Below are 14,194 nucleotides of genomic sequence, written 5' to 3'. Positions count from 1 at the left end.
GGGTAAACTTATAATGAGACAAAGTATTAAATCGGCTATCATAAATTTCGAAACATATATGACTTCATCGGATACCCCTCTTGCGTAGCTTTGATCAGTAGGATGTAGAAACTAAAGGATTTGGTCAACGCATGCAGATTTATTAAACAGAAATAAAAAAAAAGAGATATGTCGTTTACGTGACTCTGAAAATATCAGAGAAAGAAAAATGTTTTTATTACTTGCTTTTATGGCTCTCTGTGATGGAAAACTGAACGCTAGAGAACTTGATGAAGATAAAATAAGTTATAGAGTTTGCCAGAATTTTATATCCATTTGATAACTGTAGCTAGTTTAATGTTCGGGAAAACGACCTTGGTCTCTTTACTCAACAGGAAAAGTATGTTTAACAGATATCTGTTGGTTGTTATGAATTTACTTGGATGTTAACTTGGATGTTGTGAGAAAAATAGTGTTTGTAGTAGCCTTAGAAAAAAAACATAGACCATTTAAAGAAAATTGTGAGCCAGAAAATGTGGAAACGATTTGTTGTTTAACAAGCAAATTTGTCATCTGATTTTACAGTTGGCGAGTTTAAGTATATGTTTATTGAATTGTAGCAAAGTTAATAAGTAAATGGATTTGCATGTATGATTTATAACCTCTTCAGAATTTTTTTTACAAAATATATTACAGATTATTTCAAGGATTACATCTAAAATGACATTTAATGACAAAAGTTAAATTTGATATGAATGATATATTGTAATAAAGTTCGTTCTGGATCAGACTAATAAAATTGAATAAATATTAATTGGACCTGATCCTTATATTCATGTTTTCATTTAAATACAAAGTTGATGCTCACAAAATTTACATCATAGATTCAGTGTTTGTGATCGTCTTTGACCGATCACACTTGATTCTATATGAGGCAGGCAGATTTAACTATCTGCACACATATCATGTCCCTCCTTGTTTACTATGCACTGACAGCTTCATGTAAATCTTTCAAAATGTATGTATATTAAATAATATCAAAGTTGATATTCATTCATAAATCTGGAAACCTGGAGATGCAAACATAGATAAAGTAATATAAATTATATAACATTGTTCTTTACATCGTAAAGAATTCATTCGGATTCCACTTTCATAAAAGGCGCAATTTATTTGTTTTTTAGTTCTTGGGAAAGGAGTAAAATATGCATATGCATATAAAAGCGCGACTAACATGTATCCTCATCTAAGCCTGTCAGTTTATAGAATGGTGTTCACCAGGGATGGGATAATTGCGTAAAGTAATTATAATTGAGCGTAATTAATTACATTTTTCAAAGTGGTTAGAAGTAACTTGTAATTTTAGCGATTCTTCAATTATAAGTATTTGAATGTATCTAAATACATTTCAAAAAAGGTCATGTATTTTCAATTACTTTTCAATTACATTTCAATTACCTTTTTCAAAATGAAAGTTTATAAAAAGGTGTCTTAAACTGATACACAGTTTTTATACTTGTGGGATTATACTACCTATTCCAACTTCTTAAAAATCTCAATTCCACTTGTTCCCCCTTGCAAATAACAATAGATTGTTTAGATAGTTAATTTTGATGTTACTCTACATGTGCCTGTTTTTGACATGATAACTGCCTTAGCAATTTTTCCAGAGTTTGTCAATCATATTTATCCACTTGACTGGTCTCCCTAAAGTACATCTGCAGGACGTGGACGATATGGATCGAAATCCCAAGCTGCTTTCGATCAACTAAGGACTGTTTTGGAAAGGGTTAAATAATATATCCCTATTGGAAGAATAAACACATTGATGAACTCAATGCAAGGACGAATCAAGACCGTGACAGATGATACACGAGGGAGACGTCAGATATTTAAGTTTTGGGGGGCTACCGTCATATTTATTTTAATTATTTATGAATTATTGGTCAAAACAAGCAAATTCAAAGAATTGTGGTCCCCCGATTTTGCTGTCTTAGAGGTTGAAATGCCATTATTTATGGCATCGTGTGTCAAGTATGAACACCCTTTCATATGTCATTCAAACATTATCACCAAAATTAATTTTTCTTTAAAAACTAGGTCAACATGAAGTTTTAGGTCAAGGGGTCAGAATTATAGCACTCGGAAATATCTTGTCGCAGGTAACACACAGATCAAACGTTAAAACTCATTCTCCTCTCTATCAAAAATCATATAAAAACACTTTTGAAAAGTACGTCAAACGTAACGGTCAAATCACGGATTAAAAGAAATATTAGTGTATTTAGAAAGTCTTGTCACAGGTAATACATTGTGATAGGTGGAAGCCCTAAATCTTCTCATCCTAAAATTTTGACCATGTAAAAATTTGTGGAAAAAAAAGTAAAACAAGATCCCGCATTAGCAATCATAGTGTATTTAGAAAGGTCTTGTCAGGTAATACATAGGTCAAGTATGAAAGACCTATCTTGATTCTTTAAAAAGTTTTGGCCAATTGAAAGTAACGTTTAAATTGTTGAAAAGTAGTTCAAACTTTAAGGTCACAAGTCGAAAATCATAGTGTATTGAGAAAGGTCTTCTCATAAGTTTTAAACATATGTTGTATAAAAGGTCTATCTCTTCTCATTGATGATGATGTTTTTTATTTATTATGATCATCAAGAGATATGACCAAGGTTAAAATGTTTCTGACAGACTAACAGACAGACTGACAGATGAAAATTCATGTTCCCTCGCTTTTGCGATAAGTGTGGACATATAAGTGAGATTCTGGTTAACTTTTAATTAAGGACTGTAAATATGTGTGATAAGAATTTTTGAAAATACGTGGGTTTTAACTACACTAACTTTCAACAATCTTATAAAGGAAAGAGAGATAAAAGAAACATAATTTAAACAATTCTAGTATATACCGTGCAACCTCATATGTTTTGAATCATAAGAACGAGGAGTTTCCTATACCCAAAATGCAAACACGTGAAATGTACTCAAATATACTATGTCATTATTTCTGTGTACGCTGATGATGATTTTGAAGATACGGAGTTTTCCCTCTCAAAGTATTCGTATCTGGAAGACTCATTGTGTGGAGTAGGGACACTGCTATTGAACTCTGCAGACAACTCCAGTTCATGCACCCTGTTGTTGCTTTGAAGATGCGTGTAATATGCTTGGTCATTTTCCCTTGTATTTGGGCTATTGATTTCATAATAATCCAGAATATCATCTGTGACATCGGCAATGTCTTTCTTACGTCTAACATTGTGATATATATGTAATTGTTTCTGAATAAGTATTGCTAATAAAAGTATAATTAATACTGTTCCGATACTAACGATAATCACAATGAGCGTTTTCATTGATGGCTCATGGTCATCACTTTTTATTTTAATTTCATTCCTAAAAGTTGTATTCACATTAAATGTTGAATTCTGCATTACGTTTCTTGCATTTGTTGATTTGCTTAAGTGTTGAGTGAGCTCTGGTCCTGATGTTGACAATTTTGCAACCGTATCTGAAATTTTAATATTTTTTGTTTACATAAAAACTAAGTTACAGATATTTTACATTAGGATCAACAAACTAAGAGAAAGACTTACCGAAGCATCCAAAAGCAAAATGACAAAGGTTCCGAGAACAGTTGCATGTCTGCAAACAGAGCTCACCATATTTCGGAAACTGACATCGTCTATCACATCGTAGTCCAGTTGATCCCAAAGGGCATTCTGAGCAACAATTTAAAGTGCGAAATAAGTATAAAGGTTATATATATTACATATAAGTTGCGATTACGGAGATTATAATATACTTACGCATAAAACATTTTTTAATCTGGGAAAAATAAATTGATTGCATCAGTCATCTTCTAATAGCTATTTTCACTTTCATTATTTGAAGTTCTCAAAAAAATACTAAGGAACACACTTTTTGAAAAATATTTTTTATAATAGATTGGTGTAAATATACATATCCCCAAAGCTTACTTATGCATTCTCCACTAAGTTTGTAATGATAAGCACAGCACACAGACTTGCCCTCAGCACTGAAATCACAAATAACACAAAATGCGTATTTGAAATAATATTTATAATTTGCCATACTCATGTTCTTATTGTTTTCTCTTACACCGTCTTTGTATAAGCTAATAGAATGGTTTTTTTTAAATTTTTTTTTACAGAAGCAAAATATCCATTTTACTTTTCCATTGTTATAATGAACGTTCTCCTCTGTTACTAGTATGATGGATTTTTTTATGTGTAAAAATGTGCGTTTATAAAATGAAATCAAGTAACAAAAGTCTTACTTGTAGCCACAGATATTGTCGCCAGAAGAAAACGATATCGGGATAGAAAGCAAAAAATGAATAAATACAATACGTAAAGAGCAAATTTTATTATCCATTTTGATCTCGATCATTCAGAGTGCTCCTTATACCAGCATGGTTTAATTTTAAACCCACCAGGAAAACACATTTTTTACGCGGAAAATCTAGCTAATAAGCACTTATCAAAAACCTATGATTATGTCGTACTCAAGGACAGCTTTTATCTGTTATGTTAATACAATATGATCAGGAAATCAAATGAAGAGAATAAAGCTTAAAATTTATTATGTGGTTTGACATGCATCCCTTATACATGATTGATACTAAATACTACAATATTAAATGTTTGTGGAAGTCATGACTCATGTAGAATTTGATATTTAAGTCATGCGAAAATGATGGCTAAGGACTGATTTTATCTTAAAATTTATGATTTTTTTTCTCAAAAGTCTGATAAATTTGATAACCATACGATTTTAAGTCATCATTTCGTAAGTTCTATGTTCGATACAATGACCTTGTCAGCAAATACAATTTATCATTGAGTCAAATTCTGACTGACGTTTTTCATAATAATTGTTAGTTCATTATTTATACACTGAATTGACGACGGAGTTTTCCGTTATTTCCCGATCATGACAATAAGAACACGGCGTCCGTGACAGGTCGGCATAGGATGCTCACTCATCCATGGCACCTGATCTCACCTCTGAAGTTTGATGGTCCATGCTTGCTTTGCTCCTATTTTGTATTGTTTTTTTACTTTTGATCTTGAATACTGTTGGTAATCTCCATGTTTCATGAAGCATACATTGGACTATCAACCACAGATAACAATTGCAAAATGTTTCGTGACCTTGTGTATCTGCATTTTTGTACCGAGTGAATATTTTTGTTAATGATAAAGTATTCCAGGACGTAAAGTCTCAAACCGTCATTTGTTATGCTTGATATGCCAATTGAGTATTTCTATTGATCTAATGTCCTACTCATTTCCCTCCAAAACTCTAATTACATCTATATTTAGCCCATTAAACATGTTAATATAAAATTTGAAAAATTTGAAAAATTGCTAATAATTTTTTCAACCAAAAAATCGATTTATAATTTAATTTAAAACTCCGAAAACAAAAAATATCACAAAGTAAATCCTAAAATAAAAAAAAAATATTATGCGCCCGGTAAACAAATGTCGTAACATTAGATTAAAAAAAAATAATTTAAAACATTTTAAACGTCTTATTTCATACCAGTTACAATTGTCAAGTCTTTATTTTTGATACTGAATTTGAATACAGAACGCTGTTCCCTCTTCCTGATGTGACTGACTAATGGGGGATGCTTAGTTCTTTTCGGCTCCTGATTCCAGCTCTGAATTCCCAGGATTTCGTGTTTCATGCACTTTTTAATTTTTATATCCTAAGATTTCTTTTCAGTCTTTCTACCTGTCTGTCTATCCGTCTGTCCGTCTAGCTGTCCCTCTGTCTATCAGTCTGTCTCACTTGGTGTTTTGCAAATGTTTTCTGAAAGCTTGCAGATACTTAGCTGAGTTTTGAAATGTGACTTTATCTTGATGAGTTAAACCCCAGTCATGTTTCCAAAAACGACCAACGGCCGACGGTTTTTGAATCAAAAATGGGATTCTTCGGACGACAGTCGGCAGTTCATCAACCGTTGTCTTGTCCGATTTTGGTCTCTTTTTTGTTGGCCGACCAATTTTGTGTCCATCGGTCCAAGTTATAATTTTTTCGGTGTCGGTGGCCGATTTCTTCAGTTGAAGCTATCCGTCGACCAACTTTCGATCATCGTCCGACCATCAGCGGTCAGTTTATAAAGTCGGTCGTCCCTAGTTCGACAATAATGATGTCCAAAATTTCCTCCGACGGTTAAAATCAAACTGTAGCTCAGAGATCGATGATCGGGCGACGATTGGCCGACTTATGAATATTTAACCTATTATGGAAACAAGCTTTTGATGCATGAAACAGCAATTATGATTATAATTGAATTTTGCTATTAAATGCATTGCTTATGTATTAAATACGTTGTATTTACATGTATGTGATGGTTTATGTAATAGATATAGCAGGCTGGGATTTTACGCCGGAGGTATGCGAAATTCCAGCCAATGATTAGCGGGCTAAGATCACGTGGACAGCTGAGCGGATCACTTGTATTTTTATACCTGCGCTGTCCACAGTATTTTTTGGAATCACGTATATTTTTGAAGACCCGCCACCGCCCCTGCAATCCTACCTCTCGCATTTTTATAAATTGTTGTAATTATCAATATGGCCCAATTGGTTTTAATGTGTCACCCCTTTTTGTTTTGATGTGCCATCTTTTTGCTACATTTTTCTTAAAATGTTTGATTTTATTGCTTTATAGGAATTTTTTCCTAGTCATTTTTGCATATTTTACGTAATTTCAATCGGAGCTTGTGAGTCTGATCCCCATTCTTTTGTATAAAGTATTTTCTTTTACATCGTCATTTAAATAAATGACATTATTCATCTCTGTGAATGTATTTGAGTTAATCTTTAGCAAACTAAGCATAAACTAGCTGCAGTGAGCCTGCCGAGCATTTGAAGACATAAATTGATATATATTTTTTGAACGGAAATAACATAATTAATCTGTACGATATAAAGAAATCTTAAGTAGTCTTTGCTGCTTAGATATGCGCCATTTGTCGTTTTTATGCAATTCTATACAAAATTTTGCACACATTTTCAACATTTAGTCACAAAATTCTGCCACTTTGCCTCGTAAACATTACTTTCGTCACCTATCTGATTATAGATCTATGAAGAATATTGCTGATTTCTAAAGAAAAAAAAAAGATTTTTTATGTTATTTATTCAAGTCATCGGAGTTCCTAGAAATTAATGTGACTGCTCCGTGTCTCCAGATACTCGTGTCGGCCGATCATGTTTCTCAGCCGACAAGACCAGAAAAATTTGGTCGCCAGGGGCCTGTTTCATCAAAGGTCGTAAAGTTAAGCCTTAACTTAGGCGTACTTCCGGGGCTTACGCCAAAATTTAGTCGGGCGTAACTTGCGTTTCACCAAGTGGCGTAAGTCTAGTCGTAAACGATACGCTTAGTCACAGGACTAAGTCCTTGACAACGTTGCATTGCGCAGGCGCAAAAACATAAACATTGCCCAATGCGTACAATCATGTATAAATTGTAGCACGTCAAAGTACAGAATAACACAAATTATAGATTAATAAATGCTTGAACTGACTGAAACATGCATGGGTTTACAGTGTCATGTAGGAGACATGTTTCTTATAAGAAATCAATTTTAGTTTTTACAACATTTCAGTAATAAAAGTCATATAAATTGAAAGGAAGAAATGGACCGTACATGTACATGTGTTTCGAAATTAAGCTAAACTATTTATTTTGGAAGCCACCCCACCCCCTCTTCCTTCTTCCTGAAATTGATACAGGTTAATGACTTCGCCTTTGATAATAAATTTCATGATTCGATAAATACTGACTAATACATGTATTTAAAAATTTTCATAAGAAATGTATATGCAAGTAAAAATAATGAATACAACATGCAAACGGTTTACACGTGTACACATTTTGAGTCAAGAAATAAATTTACACGTTTACTGCTAAGGTACATGTAAGATTATCCTCTCTAAATTCATTAATTTTTTTGTCAATTCAAATGATTCATTATAATATTGTTATTGTTTCTTAAAATGACACAAAGGTTCATAATATCATTACAAAATACTAGACTCTAGGTCGTGTAGTTATAGAAAAAATTCTTTACTATCTGCTGATTAAATGTAATGTACCGTTCTAAAAGTACGCAGAGAGAGAGAGAGAGAGAGAGAGAGAGAGAGAGAGAGAGAGAGAGAGAGAGAGAGAGAGAGAGAGAGAGAGATTCGGAAAAATGACTACAAAGATATTCTTACAAAAAATTCTCTGCGTGTGTGGTCTCTGTCTTTAGAATTAAGTTACGGCTTCTCTTTATTTTGTTTTCCTTAAAAACGTACGTTGTGCAGGAATTCAAAAACATGTATATTTTCATCTTATATGTGCTTTACATGCGCTCAGATTATCTTATTCTGTGTAAGATTTACTCTTTTAGACAAAATCATGAAAATTAAAGATGTCTTCTGCATCAGCTCAATGTTTTCTGAGAAAAAAAAATTACGAATAATTCATTCTTGAACTTAATTGTGTAATTACATGTATCACCGTCTTACATCGATATTATAAAAGCAATCATATATTTCCCCATTTTAAAAATCTCTTATTGTTTATGAGACCCCTCCCCCTCCCTGGGTTCCGTCTTAGATTCGCCGGGAACTTCACTTGTCCCAGATACCTAGAAAAATAATTACTTTCGTCCTTAACTGAGTACTCTGTACATTCATTGTTAATTAATCTGCAAATTCGGGAGGTTCTGAACCCTCTCTCCGACCCCTCTAGATCCACACATGTGGACGAGAAGTAAATAAGAAATGGACTCTTCAAACATATTATTCTTTTTTTTTTAAAATTTTTTCTTAAATTTAGAAAATTACCAGAAAGAGGATTACTATGCTTTTGAAACCGATTTGGTTTTTTTTTTTTTTTTTTTTTTTTTTTTTAATTTTTGTTTTTCAGAAAATATGTTTTTGGGAAAACATTTTCTTTCAAAATAGACAATTTTAATGGGTGTCTTTGTAGTGAATGAAACAGAAAATATAACTAGAGGTACCGTAAGCAATGAGTTCAATAAAAGATATCCACCTCCCGCCTCCCATATGAATATAGTGGCAGTGTCCATGTTTTGCTGTGGGAAACCCAAAATATGTGTCGGATCAAAAAGTACAATAAGGCACAATGGCAATATGTAATAAAGATTCTGTGAAAGTTTCATCAAATTTCAATCAGTGGTACAGTGTATGAGAGTAGTTGTGGATAGAGATGGGTACCCCAAAGCGTAACAGACGGTCGGACGGACATCCCGATTACTATATAGTATATACATGTACCCTCCCGCTTTTCAAGCGGGATGTAGAAATATAGTTATATATGTATATTGATTTACAATACCCTATACATACAATACCACAATAAAATATATATAATTATATGAATGCATTGTCAAAACGTAAGAAATGGTGATCGAAGAAATCTATAATAAGACAAGCTTTTCTTCTCAGCAGAAATTTATAAAAATATTAAGTACGTTATTACTCAAATCAACTATGTCCCCAAGTAGTTGTAACAACAACATCCCCCACCCCACTCTTTATAATATGTATAATTAAAAAATGCATTGTTTGTATTTTAATTCTTCTTAGAACCGTACTTTTTCTTCAGAACTCGCTAAATTGTTTAAAATTAATAAAAAGGTTTTATGTTAACTTTACGCCCTAACTTACGCCTTCCCATGAGTAGACGTAAAATTTTGGCCTAAATTTAGTCAGGCGTAACGATACGCTCTTTAATGAAATGCAAATCTTCGTGCTAGTCTTGACTTTACGCCGGTGTAGCGCTACGACTGGGCGTAAGACCTTTGATGAAACAGGCCCCAGACTATCGCCTTAAATGTGATCTTGGCATTAGAGATCAAGTTTTCATTTCGATCCGCTTCAATAGCTTTTGGTGGAATTATTTCATTTTCATTTTTTATCTAGGACCAGACCACACTCGCCGGTAGGGGACGACTTTCTAATGCAATATTTTCAGCATTGTCTCTTTAATTCTACTATTTATATCATGTAAATTTTGAATTTACTTGAGGAGATGGTTAAATCCAAAATTTACATTATGAAGCACGGTTGAAAATTTATAATTTTCTTTCCTCGAGAAAATTCAAATTTTACAATACGATTATAGGAATATTGCTTTTAAATGATTTATAGATGCTTGTTATTTGAATTTCAAATTCATCGTTGGATCGGACACAAACTTTTGAACAGCAGCCCGTATTTAGGAAAAAAAATTAAGAGACCCAAAATATGTTCATATACAACAACATCGATGTTACATTGTAAATCTTTCACAATCTTAAACTATATTTTGCTTTATTTAACACAGGAAATCATATCCCTCTGCATGACCACAGAAATATGAGAATTTCCTGATCGGGAAGATATGAATAAACCACAAACTTTAAAACTTTAAAATGTTTAAAACATTTTTATCAGAATTTGTGTACACCGTGATAATCAGAATACCTCTTTGAACTGATGGAAATGAATTCGGATAAGGCGGTAAGGATTTAAAATCTTCATTACCATATAAGAATGAATATAATCAAAACATACAAAATGCAGCTAGAAAGCTACTCAAAGCTGGAATAAAAATGTTTAATTGTGTGTAGTATAAAGAAATAACTGTGAGAAGTAAAACTTATCAACTTATATTTCTTTATTTTTGCAGATAAACCTCATTGCTTTATCGTTATCATTTTTTTTGTCTGTGTCTCCCATCAAAGAAAGTTGCCAGCCAGTTATTATACAAGGAAGACCAGTATGACAGATGTAGATATCTTGACGAGCAAGATATTAACAAGTTGCTTTCATTCGTGAAATCGTTTGAGAAGTCCAAAATACCGCTAAACAATTTTGCTGTGGACATTGTAAAAAGACTTGAAATTCTTGAGTCAAAAGGTAAAATTAGTAAAATGCATGCAGATCATTAAAATTTGACGCTGCACATATTCTGCACGGTATGTACAGTTTAAAGGGAAAAAAACCTTTCTAAATATTTTCAGTCAATTGTTTTTCGGTATCTTACAGTTTGTGGAAAAATATGACGTATTTCCAACAATCTTGCTACTTTCTTTCACTCCAAAAACAAACATGGACACAAGCACAGGTATTTTTTCAATATATATTTCAATATTCTATTTGGCATCCTGATGTTCATATTTTTGTCAGTAAGATATCTGTATTTGATATAGAAAAGTTGTGCATTATCCGGCGGTGTGCTGGGGGAAATTGAAACTCCAGAGGAAAATGATTTTATTGTTCAAACCATCTTTAAACCTTATGTAGGGGATGGTAAGTCAAGCATACAGAATTAAAAAAAAACACATACATGGTGTATAAAAATACGGAGTTGATTTAAAAGTTATTTTGTACTTCAGAGGAAAATCGATACAAAGAATAAAAAAAGTGTTTTACCAAATTATCAAAACAATTAAAAATATTGAACTGAATGAAGGTCTTTTTCCTGAAGGAACATAATTTTGGCTTGGAGCATCAGACATGAATAAAGAAGGAACATTTATTTGGAATTCTACAGGACTGCCTCTGAAGTTCAGTTACTGGAAATCAGGGGAACCAAATCATTTGTCTAATGATTTTTTTATCCAAAATGTGGTTAGGATCTTTTAAAGGAAAATCCTTAAAAGTAAAAGATGGTTATATGCATCAAATCCTTTAGAAATGATATCAAATTTACTACTAGTACATGTAGAAACAAACGCATTTTATTAACTCCATTTCTAAATACTATTCAATAAACAAATAATTTATGTCTAAATAAAATTAAGAAGATGATAATAAACTGAAAAAAAATCTACAAGAAATTAGAAAGTTAATCAATATCGAGTAATGTCTTAACAATATTTAACTTGTATTGCATATGATGAACGTGATGACTTTCACTTTTCTATCATCATTTTCCCATACTTGTGCAAACGATGAAAATTATTTACAAATAAGTTGATGAAACATGAATATCAGGAGTCTCATTTAAAATCATAATTTTGTAGGTTCTATTGTCTCTGCGATGTCCTTGTCAGCAAATACAATTTATCATTGTCTCAAATGCTGATCGACGTTTTTAGACTAAGTGTTAGTCCTTTATTTATACACTGAATTGACGACGGGTTTTCCGTTATTTCCCCATCATGACAAGGAGCACACGGCGGGTGAACGGTCAGCAGGTAAAGCCCAGTCTTCCATGGCACCTGATGTCACCTCTGATGATTCGGAGGTCCGTGTTTGCTCTTATTTTTTTATCGCTTTATAGACTTTTGATCTTGAAAACTTTGCCATCTCCATATCTTCCATATTTACAAACTCTATGGAAATGCACCATGAATAAGAAAGGGGTTGAAAAGGTTTACTGGATTTAAGAAACTTCAACCCTCGCCATAGGGTACCATACGGGGACATCAGTTTTTTCTCAAACAACATGTTGACTAACTATTTATTTTGTATTATTTACATGTGCAATAATATATTTAATTAAAAATAATAAACAATTTGTACCGGATCGTTGTAAGATTCCCTTAGGCTATTATAACTGTGTTTTAAGAAAATCCCGTTTTACCTGAAAACATAAAAGTACTACCTTTGACTACAGAATATTCCGTCTATTTGATCAGATCAGTTCATATGGGTTACGGTGGGTGTGACTGGTCAACAGGAGATATTACTCCTCCTAGAAACTTGATACCTCCTCACGAATTTTTAAAGGTTTCTTTTTAATGCCTTTTTAAACGATTTTAATTGTTTGTTAATTCATGAGATCGACCACTGTTTGTAATCTTTGCACATTTACATACTCACCAGATATCTGAATACGTTTGAAAATTTCAAGTTGTTCATTTTTTGGATTATTTAATGATTAAGGAAATTTGTCTCCGTTTTATCAAAGAAATGTCATAAAACAGTAATTTTTGCATGTTTTTATTTAAAATTGAAGAGTTGCTGAGGGGCAAAGTATTGCAGCTATACTCCCCGTCAATGAAAACGCAACACTATATTTTTAGGGTGAAAAATTATATACGGGATATAACTATGTACCAAACAAGTTAGGATATCCTTCACTTTGCCAAATCAGTTATTCAGTGGTTGAATGTTTTTCATTCAATTACCGAAAGTTGATTTTTTAGCCCTCTTAACAGATAACATTTAAATAGAACACCCCCCCCCTTCCGACCATTTAATCAAAACATGCTAGTCCGCCATGTACAACATACAGTGTACGCAGTCCGATTTCTACCTTGCTTTAGGTTTATCAATGTCTTTATCTGAGCGAAATAAATTTTCTTGAGCATTTTTAATTGTCTGTTGTTCAGATACTAAGGTCGAATTTTCTCTAACTTGGCGCAGTGTAGTAACCCTTAAACTTCCGGTCAATAAACTGTCATTCATGCTTTTGAAACACATAAGCCCAAAATGTCGTTATGTAGCGTATATTTGCATCTGTACCTCTCCTTTTTCTTTATTTTGAGAATTTACAGCATTAGCAATGAAATGCGTGCTTTTGGTAATTTTGAAGAAATACAGGAAATCACATCTGGAAAAGAAAGAAATATTTTTTCCCGGCATTTTAGTACAATACTTATGATAAAGAGGTACAAAACCTTAAAAACCAAAATATTGTCAAAAATTTTATCAAAATTGCTAATATTTGATTTCTGTAAAGAGGGATAAAAATCAACTTCCGGTCTTGAAATGAAAATCATTCACCCGAAAAAAAAAATGCTTTGTCAAAGTTAAAGATGTCCGAACCTTTTTTGGTACATAGTTATATCCTGTACATAATTTTCACCTAAAATTAGAGTGTTGCGTTTTCATTGACGGGGAGTATATAATCAAGCAATTTATGTTGCCAAACAATGGGTTTGATATTCTCAAAATTGCATCCAGATCTAAAAATAGATAGATGATGTAATTGACCTGAAATAAAAAATTAGGACTGATGATTGCTCGAATGCAACTAGGTCATCTAATGTTTACCCTAACAATTATCTAGCTGAACTAATCGATTTGCAATCAAGGGCAAAGAACTTTATTCGGTAATAACCAATATTTGCCCCCCAAATCAAACTTTGATGGGGATATATTTTAATTAAGTTTTTAAATAGGGGAGTATATGCTGACTTCAAAGCACTAAACATATTCATAAGTA

The 14,194-nt window shown here is 32.6% G+C and overlaps 1 protein-coding gene and 1 long non-coding RNA gene across 2 annotated transcripts; one reads left to right on the top strand and one right to left on the bottom strand.

Moving 5' to 3' along the window:
• Positions 1-2,625: 2,625 nt before the first annotated feature.
• On the bottom strand, positions 2,626-4,448 carry LOC134255519 (uncharacterized). Its single transcript, XM_062738052.1, has 4 exons — positions 4,283-4,448; positions 3,963-4,021; positions 3,579-3,704; positions 2,626-3,493 (listed from the first exon to the last, which is right to left on the bottom strand). The coding sequence occupies exons 1-4, from the start codon at positions 4,393-4,395 to the stop codon at positions 2,976-2,978; spliced, it is 816 nt and encodes a 271-aa protein (XP_062594036.1). The 5' UTR covers positions 4,396-4,448; the 3' UTR covers positions 2,626-2,975.
• Positions 4,449-10,380: 5,932 nt separating this feature from the next.
• On the top strand, positions 10,381-11,615 carry LOC134255523 (uncharacterized). The gene is made up of 3 exons (XR_009989569.1): positions 10,381-10,536; positions 10,706-10,935; positions 11,507-11,615. It is a non-coding gene; the product is annotated as an uncharacterized LOC134255523 (long non-coding RNA).
• Positions 11,616-14,194: the final 2,579 nt, after the last annotated feature.

Source organism: Saccostrea cucullata, unplaced genomic scaffold (assembly GCF_032062105.1).
Source record: "Saccostrea cucullata isolate Sc308-1 unplaced genomic scaffold, CSIRO_AGI_Scuc_v1 ctg2019, whole genome shotgun sequence".
Lineage (NCBI taxonomy): Eukaryota > Metazoa > Mollusca > Bivalvia > Ostreida > Ostreidae > Saccostrea > Saccostrea cuccullata.
The sequence above is the reverse complement of the archived record's forward strand: the minus strand, read 5'-3'. Positions and strand labels throughout refer to the sequence as shown.